Here is a 19,438-nt window from a genome sequence, read left to right on the forward strand (position 1 = left end):
TTACATAAAGTGTCTGTTACTTGTAGCTAGGACTTGAGATTTTTTTTTTTTTTTTTTTTGTATACAAGGCATATATATAAAGTGAATATGATAACATCGTGAAATTTTAAAGGTAGCTATATCAATAAGGCCGAGTGGTATACTAAGCACGAGCATGTTTCTGGTTGAGCTGGCCACGAACAACGGGCGTGCACATTACCCCGTTGTTTTGTGGTGATTCGTTGTCGTTGTCTCTCGTGCTCGGCACAACGGAAACGCACGCTCAATCAATTCGAAGCCCTCAATTTCACCATTACTATAGCCGTTGAACGGGTAGTTTGTTTAAAAAAAATTAACCTATTTATTTACCTATAAATACAACATTTTTTAATTCTTATTTTTTACACAGTTTTTTTCTTTCTCTATATACAAACTACACACTACATCTTCACAACCAAAAACCATGGATCCCAACAAAAATACCCCTCCAAACTACAGAAATCGCAAACCCGATAAAGCTTTTAGTTTGGCGATAAATTTGATCGATATGTGCAATTTCAAGAAACGAAGGTCGAGGTGATGACTCGAATGGAACAAAAAATGGTTGAAGCACAAACATCATTTCAAGAGGCACAAGCAACGATCCAAACAAAAATCGATATGAAAATCTTAAAAATGAAAGTGGACGGCCTCGATGGCGAAGACTTGAAACTTTTCCTCGCTATGAGAGAGTCGGTTCGAGCCCGACGTAAGCGTATGGTGTAGTTTATTTTATTTATGGTTGGAATTTTTAGTTTTTTTTAATGTTTTTTTTAAGTAATGTAGTTTTTATTTTTATTGTTATTTTTTTATTTCAATTAATGTAGTTTTTATTTAATGTAATTGGGTCTTTAATTTAATGGCAAACTAATATTAAAAAAATGATTTTAATGTATTTTTGAATTAAATTAAAATAAAAAAATAAGATGAAGTTGTGTGTTTAATGGTAGGTATATCTTGGTTAGTGGTATGGAATACCACATATATGGTATGTTGTGGATATAACCGATGGTGTAATATGTGGTAGTGATACTTGTAATTTGTCGGCTTTGACCTCATTGTTATTGGTTCCGTTGGTATTTGGTGATATAACCGTGTGAATGTAGGAATTATAGAGTTATCTCTAGTATTGGTGATTTTGGTATTATTTAACTATTTAGTGTAATTATAATCTGTACGAGTGATGAACACGATCCAAGTGTGATCTAATACAAGTTTTAGTGATACAAAGTGCACGATTTTATTATTTACATTTGAATGTAAATGATGGGTATGCATTTATTATATGGAAAGATGAATTATGCTTTTATTATTTTAAAAAATAAATTACAACTAGCAAGTAGTTATATATATTTTTTAAAAGATACATAAAGGGTATGTCTAAATGCACGAATTATATTCCAAATGCACAAAGTGATTGATTGGATATTTAATCTATTAAATTAAATGTGTCTCATAAACGGCGTTTATTTAAAGGGACAATGACTTAAAAGGGTAATATAATTTTCGATTTGTAAACATTTGGTCATTGAGTTTTTTTTTTTTTTCTGTTCATATTTACCTTTTAACTTGTTAAACTGTATACATTAGTCCTTATGACCGGTTAATCTAGGTTAGCGTAGAAAAAGGACTTAATAAGGTAATATATTTCTTATTTTGTACACATTTAGTTTATAATATTTTTGTACACGTTTAGTTATTAATATTTTTGTACATATTAGTCCTTAATATTTTTTTGTTTTAAAATAAGTTATTTTTGTTTTTGTACTCATTCAATACTTATGAATGATTTATGTAGGTTTTTCTCATGACATCTTACGTGGGACAATCATTAATGAGGTGTTTGGGGCAGTTAATGTTGATGTTCATCGCGATCACGACTACTTGTTTGCGTAGGTATCGTGATTTACTTAGGTCTTGTGTTCTGAATGTCGTAACTTTTTCATACGTTATCAGATTTTAACGATCTTTATATCCACTTGTTCAGTTTTTGAGTCTACTACAAATTTCGTTAAGATTACTCCAGTTAATGTAATATATTTTCACTTACAATTTAAAAAAAAAAAAAAAAAAAAAAAAAAAAAAAAAAAAAACATTCATACATGCATTCATAAAAAAAAAAACATATGGATATAAATATCGTAAGTAAAAATATTACTTTTTAACGGGAATCTGATAGAAAGTTGTAGTAGACTAAAATATGAATGCATGAATATAAAGATCGTTAAAATCCGAAGTTATGACGTTCAGAACGCATGACCTAAGCAACCAAGTAGTCGAGATCGCGACGGACATAAATATCAAAAACCCTAAATACCTCATTAATGATTCTCTTACGTAAGATGTTATGAGAAAAACATAAATAAGTCATTCATAAGTATTGAATAAGTACAAAAACAAAAATGACGTATTTTGAAACAAAAACAAAAAAAAAACATTAATGACTAAATGTGTATAAAAATATTAAGGATTAAGCGTGTACAAAATATAAAATATATTACCATATTAAATCATTTTTACCGGCTAACCTGGAGTAATATAATAATTCAGTTGAGTAGCATAAAGAATTTTCCTGTGTGCTGCAAATGGAGGAATACAGAAATTCAGTTAAGTAGCATAAAGAATTTTCCATCCAATAGTCACTGATGATCTATAGTAATGTCAAAGTGGCAAAATAATAGGCATGAACCTTGTAAATTAACGTTCACATGAGCACCTTCAACTACATATACAATTCTAATATTTGAAATATAATTATTTTCAAACTAATTCATTATTCAATGTTGTAAAAATTCTGACTAATATTTGATTAGTTTTTAGATTGTACTCGGCCGACAAGAAGGCGCCTAATAATTAACTGTTGCCTATATAATAAATGAAGCTATAGAAAGCAATAAATTTTTTACGTTTGGACAAATTCTATCTTTAATGACACTATATGAGGAATAACTATTGTTGTATTAATAATATTAATCTATTTTGCTATAATATTAGTGGTATTTAACAAACTTATTATGATATTAATCATATTTAATTTTAAATTTTTTAACAAATTTAAAATTTACGGTCTCCAGCTAGTTACAAACTAATCCCCAAGTATTAGAACTAATCTCTAGCTGCTAATTGACTGACTTAGTGTTGCTTAACAACTTTGACAATTCTGATATTATTATGTTACATTCTAGTGATGAGAATTGGTCCGGACACTCACTGAGATTTGTAAAACTAATAACCGGTATAGTAGGAAAGAGAGAATCAAAAGTAGACCAAATAATAGAAAAAAAATAATCGTTTTCTTTATTAAAAAACTTTGATGATAAATTACATAATTTTGTTAACAACTAATTATAAAAATGGATATTAGTTCTGATATAATACATTATTTTTTTTTCTAAAGCGGAAGAAAAGTTATAGGTATGCTTGTAAACGTACTGAACGTTTATCGATTTGGTTATATTCGTTTGTTTATTGGGTTAAACTTAAACGAACGAATATAAATAAATATTTGTACGTGTTTTCATTTGGTTCATTTAAAACTTTCGTTAGTGAGTTTTTTTTTTAATCTTAATATTATAGTGAGTTTACCTTAAAAGTAAACATCCTTTTATATTTAATAAATTATCAAACAAACTAAGATTATCAAATATTAAATCAATAACAAATATGTTTATAATATTAATGTTATTTATTAACGTCTTGTTATTTCTTAGGTTAAGATACAGTTTTAATTTATTAATTATTTAAAATTTACTAAAATCACAAGAGACTAAATATAAAATAAAAACACTGATGTATATGTATGTATATTTTGAATATTAATCCAAATAAAAAGGGCAAATTGAAAAATAAGTAAGTTTGATTTGATGTGCATCAGTCACACATAATCATATGATGGGTTTTAAAAAAATTATACGATTAATTTAGGCTAAGGGTATAAATACTTCTTTTCCAATTCCTCGTGATATGACTTTTTTTATCTTTTATTGTTTTTTATTTTTTTATTTTTTTTCTTATTTACTTTTGTTGTTTTTAAATTATTATTATTATTATTATTATTATGAATTATTATTAATTTGATAACCGTATAAAATTCTAATATTATTATAAATATGGACGACACAATAAAATTCGAACCACTCTATAAAACGAACAAAAACAAAGTTTATCTTTATTTATCATCGATATATTAATTAGTTTAGTATTGCATTTGCGTGTTGCGTTATACGGATTTAAAATAAATTTTACATTTATTTCATTTTATATAGTCGTTCAAATTTTAAAATATCATCTGAATTTATAATGTTGTCCGAATATTAAAATTTTGTCCGAATTTTATATTTTTATTGAAATTTATAATAATAATACTAATAATAATAATAATAATAATAACAGTAAAAGAAAAAACAATACAAAAACAAAAAGAGAAAAACCAAAAAAAAAAAATGATTTCAAATTAAAAGTAAAAAAAATGGATTAGATTGATATTAGAGAGTAACATTAATTAAACATTTAATTTACTAATTTCAATGTGATACACGAACGGATAGAGGACCCATAAAAAACAAGAATGAATTTCACATCAGTATCATATAGTGCGTGACAGTTATAATTCATGACGTTGTAGATGATGAATAACATGACATCATATGACATGTAGGTCCCTTGCAGCACGTCAATTCGACAAAGTTTGTGAACGCACTACTTGTTTCAATTTGTTGCACACTTTTTTTTTTGAATGAATAAATAGGCTAATTTATATTTTTCTTACACTCTCATTATATATATATATATATATATATATATATATATATATATATATATATATATATATATATATATATATATATATATATATATATATATATATATATATAGAAAGAGTTAGGTTCAAATGTTTTTATTATCTATTGTATGCTTGTAGGATTGATTATGGACCAAACATTTTAGTTATTTTAAAAAAATAATTAATGCATATTAAATGCTGAAATTCTAATTAATGTTCATTATATCTTTAAAATAACTAAAATGATTGGTCCAGAATCAATCTTACATGCACACAAGGAACCATAATTAACCAAGGAACCAAGGAACACAAGGAACCATATATATAGGGTGAAGTTCAATAGAAAACCATAATTAACCAAGGAATCAAGGAACCATTCTTTTTTTCAACATTTAGAACTTATTTTTTATCAAAAAAAAAAAAAAAAAACTAAAAATATAGAAATTCATAACTTTTTATCCTTTTTCCAATGATATAAAATTCGAATTTTTTTTTAAACGTCAAATTCACAATGTGAATATTTGAAAATTTACAACGTGAATCCAGATTCACACGCGAAAAATATTTTTCACATTCACAATATTAATATATGAATTTAGATATTTTTAATTTTTTTTCGATAAAAAATAAGCTCTAGAAATTGAAAAAAAGATTTGATTCCTTGAAGAACCAATGATTATGGTTCTCTATTGAAGTTTTCCCTATATATATATATATATATATATATATATATATATATATATATATATATATATATATATATATATATATATATATATATATATATATATATATATAAGTTAAATTGTAAAAATAATAAAGGTTAAAAATTGGGTAATCATTTCAGTCAATCATTTATTTTTGTCCCAAAAACCTCCAACGTATCCGGCGGAAATGAGAAAGGAATAGATATATGTTTTCCAACAAAAAATGTTTCATTAAAATATGCTAATCATTACCTTAATATATACAAAAACATAGTTTTTTTCATATATAAATATAACATATATAAACTCTTTACAGTTTACATTAACTCTCATCATATATTATAATCACATATGAATAAAACATGTATTAGACTTCCTTTTTAAATTGTTTCCAGAATCCCATGAAAGTCAGAACTAGATACACTAGACCAGGAATAACTTATTTTAAATATCACTCGTACAATACCTATTTCAACCCACTACCATGGGCACATCTCAAGAATGTTGTCAGAAACATTGAGAATAGTCCAGCAAAGCGTGAAACTATTAAGTATATTTAATATGTTGGAATGCATCTAGCAATGAACATCGTTACTCACAAGATCATTATTCGCCATCCAACAGAATCATGTCTTCACAAGGAGAAAACCAACCAACAGGCGAAGCACCAATTCTGCAGATAGACTTCACTACTTTTCAGGCTGCGGTCACAGCTGTTGTAATAGCCGTCATGGCATGGCTCAATGCTAATAACGCCAGCGGAAGCGAAAACGGTGACGGTTATGCAAATAACAATAACAATCAAGGGAACCTGCTAGTGTCTGGTGACAAGAACACCCTAGACCACGAACCTAAGAACAAGAAGCGAAAGTTTTGGGACATAGAGGGGAAAAAGTCGGCTCAAGGTTCTACCAAGAGACGACAGCCCGTGACTACCCCTTCGGTCACAACTACAGTCACAACATCTTCCACTTCATATGCCACTACAACCTCCATCAAATGATATGCTGGAAATCTCCCATGGTGTGACAAATGCACCTACCACCACCACGGACCTTGCCGAGAGACGCAGTGCAAGAATTGTCGCAAGAAGGAGCACACCGCCCGTTTCTATAGGGCGCCGACACGACCAATCTCCCAAGTAAACCAGGCTTACTATACGTGTGGCGAGGCAGGGCACTATAAGAGGGACCACCTGATAACAAAGAACTCGGGCGCGGATGGACGGGTTCTGATGATCACCGTAGGATAAACTACCCCGGAGTCCCCAGTGACCAGCGGTACATCTTCGAAATAAGAATTACTTTAAAATTTTATTTATATTTATATAAGATTAAAACTTAAGGAAACATTTAAAAGTAATTATAATAACTCACCCATCTGAACAAGTCACATCAATCATGAGAAAACTAAAGATTCGTTCAGGTGAGCTATGATGGCTTAGTATGTACATCAGGGTTGTGAATAGCTAAGATTTTGCAGACTTAGAGCGAGTGATTCCGCCTTAATTCATATTCCTTGTTTGGTTGTTGATTTAGGGCAAAGCCACTCAGTCGACCGTCTTATTCATCTTAATTATACATAACTTGTATATGTCAGGCGATCATAGAGGTACCGAGGAGGATCATAATATAGAGTATCGACACTAGTTATCAAAACACTTGCACTGTTAGTACTCGCTCATTGCGGTAAGATTTGTGACAGTAGTAATATCAAGGAGAAAACAGAAAGCACTAGAACGTTTACATAGAGTACATTGTTGAGCACACTCAGAATACACCCTCATAAACAAACACTTCTTTCAAATCGGCCTAACTTTTGTTTCTGTAAAAAGTCCGTAGTCATCATTCGTCATAAATTGGCATGGTCCTCACCATACTAAATTCATATGTTTCGAAATTTCATCGCCTTGACCGTCAAATTCAAGAAACCCTCGTCATTCGTAACGACAACCCAACCCATACCTAAAAATCTTCTACCTCGTATTCTAAAACCCCGAAGTACGCATGCGTGGAGTACCTTGCCCTCTGAAACCTTAAGGAACGTATATTCATCAGACCTTCCGGAACTACCACTCGTCCAGCAGATCAAGTTCAAGCATAGAGGCTAAGGACGAATACAACCCACCCATCACTATTAAGTGTATACGCGAGGGTGGTATATAATTATGATTACGTAGATTTAGTATGTGTGTTTCCGCCTTATCTCCTGTTCCTTGTTTGGTTGTGGAACTGGGGCAGAGTTGCACATCCAACCGTCTTACTAATCTTAATTATATACGACTTGTATACACGAGGTGATGATAGATGGACCAGGTATGAATCCTATCATGAACATTAGGGAAAAGTGGCCCAGGTCTACGAGTGATTCTTCTGCCATTCAGAGGAGCACAACCCAAGGAGTACTACTAAGAAAGCTAATTTTGGGATTAAATTCCATCTAACGGTGGGATGATGTGACAACCCAAAATTTTTTACCTTGTAAGTCCAGCCAATCAATCGAGAGTCAGACTTGTTTTTGCTATGTTTTAGCACCATTAAGGGTCATTTTATGGGTTCTAAGCCTAGTGCACAAAAGGATTTAGTATTGGAGGAATGAAAACGAGCCAGAAAACCCAACACATGGGGTTTATGGCCGTAAACTCTATGTACAGCCGCACACACCCCTCTAGCCATGAACTATCCCCTTTATGTATAAAATTCCCTCATTTTTTCATCATTCATCACAATTCCAACTCAAGAACTTCCATTCTCTCTCAAGTATAATCAAGAATTATTCCATTTCTCGTTCAAATCGTAAGTGATTCTTCCTTGTATTCCTTGATATCCTTCTTAATCTAGTACAACCCGATGATTTCATCCATGAATTCACCACTTTTGTCTAGATCTTCAAGATCATCATCTTTCACCAAGAACACACACTTGTTCTTAGTGGCCGTGAACTCCCAAGGATTCTAAAATCGTAAGTGTCTCATCATGTACCTTGTTATACTTGAAAGACCACTAGATCCAAGCCTTGATTCTTCATGTTTCAGCATCACCTTCATGATCTTGAAGGGAGTACGGTCGTGAACCCTTCATAGGTTCATTGTCCTTACACACCCTAAAAGGGTTCCAAATCATAAGAAATCCACCCTTGACTTGTTATTTACCTCATTGCATGACTAGGCCTTGATTTCCCATGGATCAATTACCTCTTTTGCATGATTCTTCCAAGAGTGTACAGCCGTACACTCATTGGCCATGAACTCATGGCCGCAAACTCAAGTATGGTCATGAACACACCTCCCTTTGGCCATAAACTCCCTTTAGTCAATCACATATGATTGTAACACTTCCTAGCAAGTGTTTCCTAGTCACTAAGGGTGTTTCCTTGCATGTTAGTTGTTGAAAACACTAATTACATGCCTATATATGCCATTATATGTCATTTAGGACTCGTTTGTGTCTCGGGAATTCACTCATGGAACTTCTCATCCTTACACGAAACTTCAATTGAATCACCCACATAAGGTGAGTTCATACCCCTATAATCAATCTTTTAACTGTTTTAAATGCTTTTAAGGGGAAGAATACAAGTTGAACACAATGATAATTGTGTAAATGTTATTTGTGATAACCATCACTTTAAAGGATTTCTTACACATTTATAAGTGATCTAAATTATTTCAAAAACTCTTTTTAAGTTATGTTACTTTATTGTTTATAAAACTCCGTTTTTAAAGTACGAGCATAACATCGTATATAATCAAGTCTTTTCTACAAATCAGAGACAATTCAAAACAAAGCATACCAGTAAACTACAATAGGTATAGTTTAGAGGTTCAAAACATACTATAACAAGAAATAGAAAGAACATACTATAAAGAGAAACACAAAGGAACATACTATACACTAGAACAGAAGGAACATATGATAACAAGAACAAGATAACAATAATGTGAAACAACTACTTCACGGCTTAGTAATATACTTGCTAGGTTGCGTTTTGTAACCAGAGTCTCCTGGAGGGAGAGCATGAGTTTGTGTATAGATATATACGAGATTGAAACCCTACACCAGTTTGTTAATTAAGGTTAAACACTAGTCATATCAGTATGGTAACAACCATCTCACATTTTAACCTTAATTAACAAACTGGTTTTAAGGTAGTAAGTGCTTCAATAATTACTTATATAATATTACCAAATACTTTCATTTTCCCATTACATTCATATAGTGATCGTCTCACATAAAAGGCAATGCAAACTATTTTCTAGTAAAGATAGTCTTAAACTTAGGAAAACTTACAAACTTACAAAAGACAAACAATACAGTCGTGTCTTAGTACACTCATTTAGAAAGGGGCGTATAATGCTAACTTTATGATTCCTCGGTAGATACATTGTAACACCGAAATTTTCAAAACAAAATTTTCATTTAAAATCGCTTATCTCTTTATCATTTTTCATAAAAATCCCGTTCTTTTGTTTAAGTTACAATACATGACTATTTTGTTCATTCAATTACTAAACCAGGATCCTCAAAACAAACGCTTCCTTTGGTGTGTACAATCGAGCCGGTGCCGTCCCGTGATCCTGAGAAAACCTGAAACACATAACACAAACACTGTAAGCACGGAGCTTAGTGAGTTCCCCAAAATACCACTCTATTAGCCACTCGGGGCTATAATCTCTGTTGACCCTCTGGTCCATATGTCTCAGTGGGACCCTCCAGTCCCAACTCTCTGTGGGCCCTCTGGCCCTGACTCTATGGATCCAAAGGCCCTAACTCTGATAACTCTGAATCATGCATATCACATATCACAATAAATTTCAACACATAAATAGCATACAAATACACTGGCACGAAATTCTAAAAATACCACATATAGCACACATTAGCCACTCGAGGCTATAACTCTGTGGGCCCTTGGGCCGTAACTCTACGAACCCTCTGGTCCTAGCTCTGTGGACCTTTCGGTCCTAACTCTGATATACACACAACATAAATCACATAGAAATAATGCAGTGCCACACTTCACATAGATAGCATAAAATATCTCTAACACATAACTCTGTTACCACTCTAGGTAAAGTATAGTGAGAAGACTCACCTCCGGTAGCTCGGTAAATCTCTGACTTGACAAAACTCTGGTGTAGCCTCCGCCTAATCTCATGAAATATGTACCTTATTTAATATAACTCTCAAAGGCTAGACTATGTCCACTTATGACACTCTCCGAAGGGTAAAAGACCATTTTACCCTTCTCATAACTCAAAGGGCCCCACTATAGACCATACCCTAAAAGTCAACCAAAAGTCAACTTTCCGGGTTACGCTGTGCGTACCAAATGTGTACGCTGAGCGTACCCGGCTGCCTCTCAGAATCGGGGAATGCCACCCAGTACGCGGCGTGTACTGGGATTACGCCCGGCGTACTCCCCAGCTTCATCCCTTTAGCTCTTGAGGTCTTAAACAGTTAAGACCCACATCCAACTTCTAGATCTGACCACTTCTAAGCCTCTTAATCCATAAAGTTGATGACTTTAAGCCTTTGCATGGCTGAATAAGCCACCAACTCCCATAATATTCCATTCTCTAACTCTAAAAGGCTTATTACTCAAGCATGACCTCATACCAACAACCAAGATGGAAACTTTATGGATCTAAACCACTAATACCACTGAAAAGGGACAGATCTTGGACCATGGAGCACCTTACACTCATAAAGTCTCCACCTTTGGGGTTTTTAGCCCTAGAAATGACACATGCAACAATAAACCGAAAAGGATAGGAAAGTTTTGAACTTTATACCTCTAAGTGTAGCCCCTTTCTCTGTAGATCTCAAATCCAAGCTTGCACTTCAAGCTTTAGCCTCCAAAAGCTCCTTTCCTTCTTCTTCACTAAGCCACCAATGCACAATTAACTCCAACAACACTCACACGCACCAAGAACGATGGGAGGCTTTCTCTTAGGGTTTCACTCACTGATATGGAGGCTGAGAAATGAGCCTTAGAACCCTTTAAATAGTGAACAAGCCAGATTAGGGTTTTGCACCTGGGCCGGGTACGCCCGGCGTAACTCTGGGTACGCCCAGCATACTCATTTGCCACATTTTCCAATAAAGGGCTAAACTTGACCACAAGAGAAAAGAAGGGGGTTGAATAGATGCACCTGAACCTTGGGATGTTACATACATCAGGGATATATATAAATCGGGTCCGGCAGACAGAAGGATGTATGCTTTCCGCTTCATTCTCTGTTCCTTGTTTGGTTGTGGGCTTAGAGCAGATTCACCTAGTCTACTATCTATTCGATCTTATATATATATATATATATATATATATATATATATATATATATATATATATATATATATATATATATATATATATATATAGCTAAGGAGTACCAGGTATGGGTTAGGTCATAGTATACAAATTCAATATACTGTTTTCTAGTACAAAACATACATTGCGGATAGAACATTTAGTAGGCTAATCTAGAAACTTATCAAAAAAAGGGTATAATCCATTTTATTAAACTAGTTTAACTTAAAGAACCTTTAGTGGTTAATTCTATAATACCTTAGTTTATACATCAGGATTATATAAAATTAATATTCGATAGGTAGTTGGATGTGCGCTTTCCGCCTTACTTCCTGTTCCTTGTTTGGTTGTGGGCTTAGGGAAGATTCACACAACTAACTATCCGTTCGATATTAGATTATATATAGCTAGTATAAACTAAGTGATTATAGAGGGAACCATTGTGGTTACCATTTTTATTAAAGGAAATAAGGGTTTTTCTTCAATAATGTTTTCATCAAATAAAGGAACTATTATAATTAACTTTGTAAGTACCAAATGAATACGCCTGGTTATATATAGTGAAGATCTAACAAACAATGGGATGTGTGACTTCCGCCTCATTCCCTGTTCCTTGTTTGGTTGTGGGCTTATGACAGATTCACACAACCGATTGTCTGTTTGATCTTTATTGTATATAACTTGTATTCATTTACTACTCATAGAAGGAATTGTAGAGTCACTTTTAATTATCTTTCATTACATCAGAAGATATATGATTTTATGAAGAAACAAACGAACTTTTCTAAAAAGAACATTCAACTTACTTGACATCACTAAAATACTTATGAACGCACCAGCCTAAATGTTGATCTACTCTTTCAAAATAACTTGTATTGTTCGGAATCTAATAGACAGGTACGCGCGTTGGGATTCAGAAGATGAAGTATAGTAGCTTCATGTCTTATTTTGTTATTTGCTTTTGGAGTCTAACTTTTGTGAATCACACTTTGTAAACACTTTCATATTAATGCAATGGTTGTTTGTTACTTTGATTACTATGATGCATGTGTTGTGATACTAAACATGACGTCCTCCACCCTTGAACGTTTCTGCCGTTTCGGTTTGGGGGTGTGACACCAAATAAGCAACTTTATTTTCTTGATTTCCTCAAGCGACATCCGTTCCATCTTCTGTTGCATCCAAGATCATCTGGAACGCCCTTGCCTGTGGTTTTGGTAACGTATTCAGCCCTGCTGGTTTGTCTTTCTTTGTGAAATCCTTATAAATATTCCCCTTATCTCCACACCCGTAACACATCTTGTCTTTGAATGTACAATCTTTGGAATAATGACCATCCCTTTCACACTTATAGCAGGTCACTTCCCCTTCGCATCTCCTAAAGTGCTTCCTCCTGCACTTATCACACCATTTTGCATCATTGTTCCCCCATATCTCTTGCTATCAGGGACTTTGAGAATGTACTCTTTTAAAGGGAGTTCGGGAGTTCTTCACTTTTCCCTTTCTCGTCAACTTCAGTCTTGTTGACAGTTCTTCTCTTGATCATGTCTTCTATGAACCTTGTAGCAAAGATAGCCTCCTCAAAAGTAGGTGGATGCTTAACCGGCACAGAATATTCCCAAGGTAGTCCCCTCGAGTATGTATCAATTTTTCATAGTTTCTCTGAAACAACATGTAGGAAAGACTCCATTTTGTCAGTGAAATCATTAGTAAACTCATCAACAAACATGCTTCCCTTTTTCAATGGTAGGAGTCGATTGTCTAACTCCAACATATTTTCTAATATGCAAAACTTATGCTTGAAGTGGGTCAATAATTCTTCCCATGTCAGTTGCAAGTTGCAGAGACTTGTTAGGGCTTAAAGATTTTCCCAACGTATTCTATCATCAGATTGTTGAACTCTTAAATTGCCTTACATCATAGGAGTTTGCAACTTCCCCAAGTAACCGTAGGTTATGAAGGCTCGCTTCATTTCTGAAATCCAATAGCCTTCACCTGAAAAACGAAATCAAACCCTATCCTTCACCCTACCTGTAATCATCGGAAAATTCATGTCAACAGGCAGTCAACATGATCATCGCCCGCTATGGTTTGAAAATTAGAAAAATTGATCCCTTCATTTAATTAATTTTCAAAGAGAAAACTACTTACTAAATTAACATTAACTAATAACTTTTTATTATGTAAAATAGTGACATGTTGAAAAATCTTTGCCTATAATCCGCCGCTCATCCTTTGAATATGTATCTGACGCTAATTTGTCGATGTTATAAGCAATCTCTCATTCCTTGATGTATTTGGTTACATTTGGTTATTAAATTTTGTTTTTAAATTTGATAGGAGTAAGCAGCAACCTTGTCGATGTTATAAGCAATCTCTCATTCCTTGATGTATTTGGTTACATTTGGTTATTAAATTTTGTTTTTAAATTTGATAGGAGTAAACAGCAACCGATTACAAACATTGTTTTCAATGTATTGAAAAAGTTTGTCGCTAAATATAAGCCGCAATATAGTACACAACTTCTTTTCGCTAGCTAAACCATTTCCAACGCAGACTAAGCTTTTTTCCAATGTAATATCCATATATTGTTTATGCATAATGGATACTTCCCCTTTTAAGAATATCCACACAAATCACCAAAGTATGATTTTCCTCATCAATAATAGAGCGCATAATAATAAATAAGAACACCTTTGCATTAAATTATATCTACAACTTAAAAGTGATGTCTTTTCAAATCTTGTAACATTGAACCAACATCACTTTTAGGAGAACGACGCCACGCTACTAAGATGCATAAAGTAGCTAGTTACAAATAATGTAGAACACACTTATTTCTCTCAACTTAACCCGACAAGCCTACATCATATGTAAGGCAATCTTAGCCCTACTTCACCATGAATGTAATTCGTAATTGAAACTATTTTTCCTTCACACATTGACGCTTAACTTTTCGAATGCCCTAAAATTAGGCTTTTTCTCCAACATACAAGGTTCTGCAGGTTTTGAATTCACTATTCGTGGCGATTGATGGTCACGGAGTTTCTTCTCCTCTGAAAGTTGTTTTGCAAACCTGTACAAGAAAACATATTGTTATTCACACAGTAGATAAATGCATCAAATAGTAGTTCAAGAAAATGCATACTCTTTGAGAGCCTCTTCGTTAGTTTTTTCGCTGCAAGGGATAAATTTGCCTGTATCCAAGTCCACCCTCGAAACTCTTTTTTGGAGCAAGGCTTCACCAGCGTCAGTCAACTCTTTCAAATTGTCGGTGGTAGCTCTATCAAGTTCAGACAACGAATGTTTTAAGCCATCCTCCTGTTTTCATAGAGCTCCCATGTTACAATATTATCATTAAACTCATCTTTGAGAGTAATTTTACATAAAAATATAACTAGGTAATATTACTCACTTAAACCTTTATAGTTATAACATAAAGTTTACACACAAACCTGGATGCGAAGGTAATTGTTTTCAACGCCAAGGGCTTTGAAGACAACAGAAAGGTGGATATCAACCATATCAGTGCTAGCTTGAGTAAAAATATCAAGTAGGGGAACAGACCCATTGGCATTATACCACCATTTTAACAAGCCCCATTTTGAAGCATCATCAGGGTTATAATTCCATTTCTTTTTGCATTCCCCAGTTCCAATAGATATAACCAAAAATTTATTATACTCCAGGGATTGAGGTGCGTGAAAGGCATTGTTTTTATGAATGAGTTCCTTAGCAATTTCTCCCATTGCAATAAGAGTCTTTAAAAGAAGAGAAATAAGTTAGGACTAATTAATTAATGCATGGTTAATGAAAATGTAAAGATAAATAACATAGTTAAACAAATGGATTATAGAATAGATAGTAATTAAGTATCTTACTGGATTATTTGCTGCGACACCACCATCAACTAGATTGAACTCATGCTTTTCTCCGTTATCATCAGTGGTTTCAAAATGATGTGGTGGAAGATAAGTTGGTGCTGCTGATGTTCCGATGCAAATATCCGACAACAAGGCATTCAAATACGGTTTTTTTTTCATCTATTAACATGAAAAATAAAATGGGACATATATTTCTTTGATTAGAATTTTTGTTTAAAAACAATATAATGATATCGTAATTATATATGTCCCATAAAAGAAAAAGGAAAAACCTTATAGCTGGAAAAGATTGTTGGCTGTAGTGTCGAGATATCAAAAGTAGGTATAGCAACATTAGTTAATGTATCTTCCAATCTGATGTTGGGAAGCTTCTTCCTTATGCAGTCGTGGAGGTACTTCCCATCATATAGTGGTGCAAAGAAGTTCTTAACAAATTTTGTAAGCGAACTGCAGCTATACAAGAAATCAGAAAATCTCAATATCTTTTTTAGTAAGGTATGCTTGGAATATAGTATAAATTCAAGTACACAGGGTGATGTGAAATACATAAAAAAAAGAAAATAAGAAATAAATGGAAGAGTTCTTTTAGCTTTTATTTAAAAGGAAAAAAATCTGTAGTATATCTTTATATGACATCAATACATCAGATAGCAAAAATTAGAAAAATTAGAAAGTTTAGAAAGTTTCGTAAGGCATGCTTACATCTATAATCCCACATGACACAATACATTTAGAAAGTTTATTGTAGATATATACAAGCTTAGATCTACAATAAATTAAAAGAATTCGAGCCGTTTAAATAACAAACACAACTTAAACGTTAAATAAGTAGAGCGAAGGTCAATTAGCTCATTAAACTAACTTTGTTTTACAATCCAACATTACACAAAGTACATTTACAAAGTCTAAACCTTAAATCTTAACATTAGCATTAACTTGACATGAAATAAACGAATTTATGCAGAAGATTTTAAGTTCTTGAGTAAATGGATTCACACCAAACGACATGAAAATTAAGAGAGAGAGAGAGAGAGAGAGAGAGAGAGAGAGAGAGAGAGAGAGAGAGAGACTATTCTTCCCCTATATGGATTCCCGTCTTCCCGACGCCATCTTAAGTCTACTACCTTCTATATATTTACTGTAGTCACTATATTCTTTTCTAACCATAGACGCATAACTTGTTTCTATATTATTTTTTTTATAAAATCGTTTATTTAGATTTTTTAATTCAACTTTGTACTTTGAACTCTGTTATGTGTTTAGATATAGTTGAACTCATAAGGTTCCAAATTGAATTTACATGATGTTTTTACCTATCTTGAGGGAAGATCTTGGGGCACTTCTGGAGGTAGAATTTCTTGATGGCCTTAGCGGTAAACAAAGGGCGCTTTTCTTCATTCGGAGCGGTTAACATCGCAGTGATGAGACCACCAGTACTTGTCCCAGCGATCATATCAAAATAGTCCGCTATTCGTGCGTCTTCACCATCTAATTTCTGAAACATACACCATACATATAAGTTAAGCTCTCCTATAACAAGATTTGTAAAAAGACATGTGACATCCATGAAAATTATAGTACGAATTCCAGGTTTTACTGTTTTCTTTATTTTTTTCTCGGTTTAACGTAGATACAAAGTACAAATGAAAGTATCAGAATAGCAAGATGGAGGAGAAGATATCATACAAATTCAAACAAACAAAATAATAAAAGAGATGAACATAAAGAAATCAAAGAAGCATGACATACCTGAAGCTCAGTCTCAAGACAATCGAGGATAATTGCTGGGATAAGACCTCTAATTCCACCACCATCGATGCTAAGAACTGTGATCAAATTCCCAAAAGCTGGGGGCTGTAGTACTGACTTAGATCTTTCCATTTGAGTACTCATGAGATTTCTCTGTGTATATGTGTATAAGTTTGTCAGTGACTTATCTTTTATCCTCGCAACCGATGAGTTGCCTACTTTATTATTCGCATTCTTATTTATAGGCCCATGCTCTATTTTTCTTGAACAGCACCACCTTTCGAGGCTTCTTAAATTCAGCATTATTTTATTAGAATGGTTGGTCCATAAATTATGCATTCCCATAGCACGACTATATATATGATTAAAGAAGAAACAACGAAAACTAAAGGGTAGATATTGTTTGTTCACATGAATTTTCCTTAATTTACTTATATGACTCGGGATGCTTTTTGTATTTGGCATATAAAGAGAATATATAGCCCCTTTATATTTTAATGGTAACCATTTTAAGAATATGTGGCAGCGATACTTAATTTGACGGCTTTAATTTCATGGATGTTGTGACAAGGGAATTATGGACTAATATATTCTCGATGTTAGATATGTTGCTTTCACCTTACTATTTAGTGTAATTGGAATTTATATAAGTGTCCAAGATAATCGAACTCTTTTCTAATACTATAAGTTTTGGTGTTGCCGGCTGCACAAGTGTATATAAGGCAAACTTTAATCCCCAATTCCCCATCAGGAAGAATGTCAGGACAAAAGTGCAAAGCCTCTAAGTGCATTGGAGAAAAACAAAATAACAAACAAAGGTAAACGAGTTTGTTTGGGACAACACAGGATAGCTCGAACAGTCAGAGAACCTAAGCTGCCGAGCACCATGTTGCCTCAAACAACCAAATTGTCTACTCCATATTAGTTTTGCTGGGCCAATTTGTCAAAAAATCATTTGTTCAAAAATTGGAAATCGAAAATAATATATTTTTAAAATACAAAATAAATGAAATTTTTCGAAATTATTTTGTCCTTTAGATTATCTTAAAAAATGAAAAAATAAAAATAAAAATTTTTTGGTTTTTTTCAAAATATACATAAAATACTCTAATAAAATATTATATTGCAAATATATTCAAATCAAATTTATGCAATATTAAAATATTATACTGGAATATTAAACTATAAATATTCAAACAATTCTAGTAAAATATTACAATAGTCTAACAAATATAAAAATTCTATTAGAATATAAATTAGAATATTTTAACATATCTTACAAACTTAGTAGAATATTAATTAAAATATTCGAACATTCTAAAAATTCGATTTGAATATTTACAATGTAATATTTTATTAAAATATTTTATGTATATTTAAAAATACGGTAATTTTTTTTACTTTTTATTTTATTTTATGTTATTGTTTTTTTGGATAAATTAAAACACGAAAATAATATTTGAAAAAAATTGGATTTTTCCTTTTATTTTGCACTTTACGATTTTTTAAAAAAAATCTTTTGATTTCCAAGATTATGGCTAAAATCGCATCCTCATATGTCACAAATTAGTATGGTCTCTCTCTCTCTCTCTCTCTCTCTCTCTCTCTCTCTCTATATATATATATATATATATATATATATATATATATATATATATATATATATATATATATATATATATATAGAGAGAGAGAGAGAGAGAGGGAGGGAGGGTTTAATTGAGAAAAAATGTTGAGAACGGGGAAGCATTTTCAGCCACACATTTATTTTGTCGCAAAACACTTAGGCGTACCGTCGGAAATGGATAACAGATAAAAATGTGTTTTCCAACCAAACATGTTTCATTAAACTATGTTAATCATTACCTTAATATACACAAAAATATACTTTTTTTATTTCTTTTATATTTAGAAAACCATTTTTATCGAAAAATTGTTTTCAATGCATCAAAATTCATAATTTTTTATTCTCTATAAATAAACATCTA

The 19,438-nt window shown here is 32.5% G+C and overlaps 1 protein-coding gene across 2 annotated transcripts; it reads right to left on the minus strand.

Annotated features, from left to right (window-relative positions):
- Positions 1-14,495: 14,495 nt before the first annotated feature.
- LOC111887657 (patatin-like protein 2) lies at positions 14,496-17,872 on the minus strand. Of its 2 annotated transcripts, none has more exons than XM_023883829.3 (7): positions 17,451-17,872; positions 17,015-17,196; positions 15,974-16,148; positions 15,699-15,860; positions 15,273-15,578; positions 14,966-15,138; positions 14,496-14,893 (listed from the first exon to the last, which is right to left on the minus strand). In XM_023883829.3, exons 1-7 carry the CDS (start codon positions 17,793-17,795, stop codon positions 14,752-14,754), a joined length of 1,485 nt encoding a protein of 494 aa, XP_023739597.1. In that variant the 5' UTR covers positions 17,796-17,872; the 3' UTR covers positions 14,496-14,751. The 2 variants fall into 2 exon arrangements, with proteins under 2 accessions (XP_023739597.1, XP_023739596.1); XM_023883828.3 differs by having other exon boundaries at positions 15,974-16,154; positions 17,451-17,869.
- Positions 17,873-19,438: the final 1,566 nt, after the last annotated feature.

Source organism: Lactuca sativa, chromosome 7 (genome assembly GCF_002870075.4).
Source record: "Lactuca sativa cultivar Salinas chromosome 7, Lsat_Salinas_v11, whole genome shotgun sequence".
Lineage (NCBI taxonomy): Eukaryota > Viridiplantae > Streptophyta > Magnoliopsida > Asterales > Asteraceae > Lactuca > Lactuca sativa.

Excerpts from the sequence above, each read along its gene's own strand:
- LOC111887657 (XM_023883828.3), bottom strand. The coding sequence starts at position 17,795 with ATGGGAATGCATAATTTATGGACCAACCATTCTAATAAAATAATGCTG. Across the intron at positions 16,155-17,014 it reads AAGATCTTCCCTCAAGATAG|CTGCAGTTCGCTTACAAAAT; the intron begins GTAAAAACATCA and ends TTTCTTGTATAG. Across the intron at positions 15,579-15,698 it reads GTGTCGCAGCAAATAATCCA|ACTCTTATTGCAATGGGAGA; the intron begins GTAAGATACTTA and ends CTTCTTTTAAAG.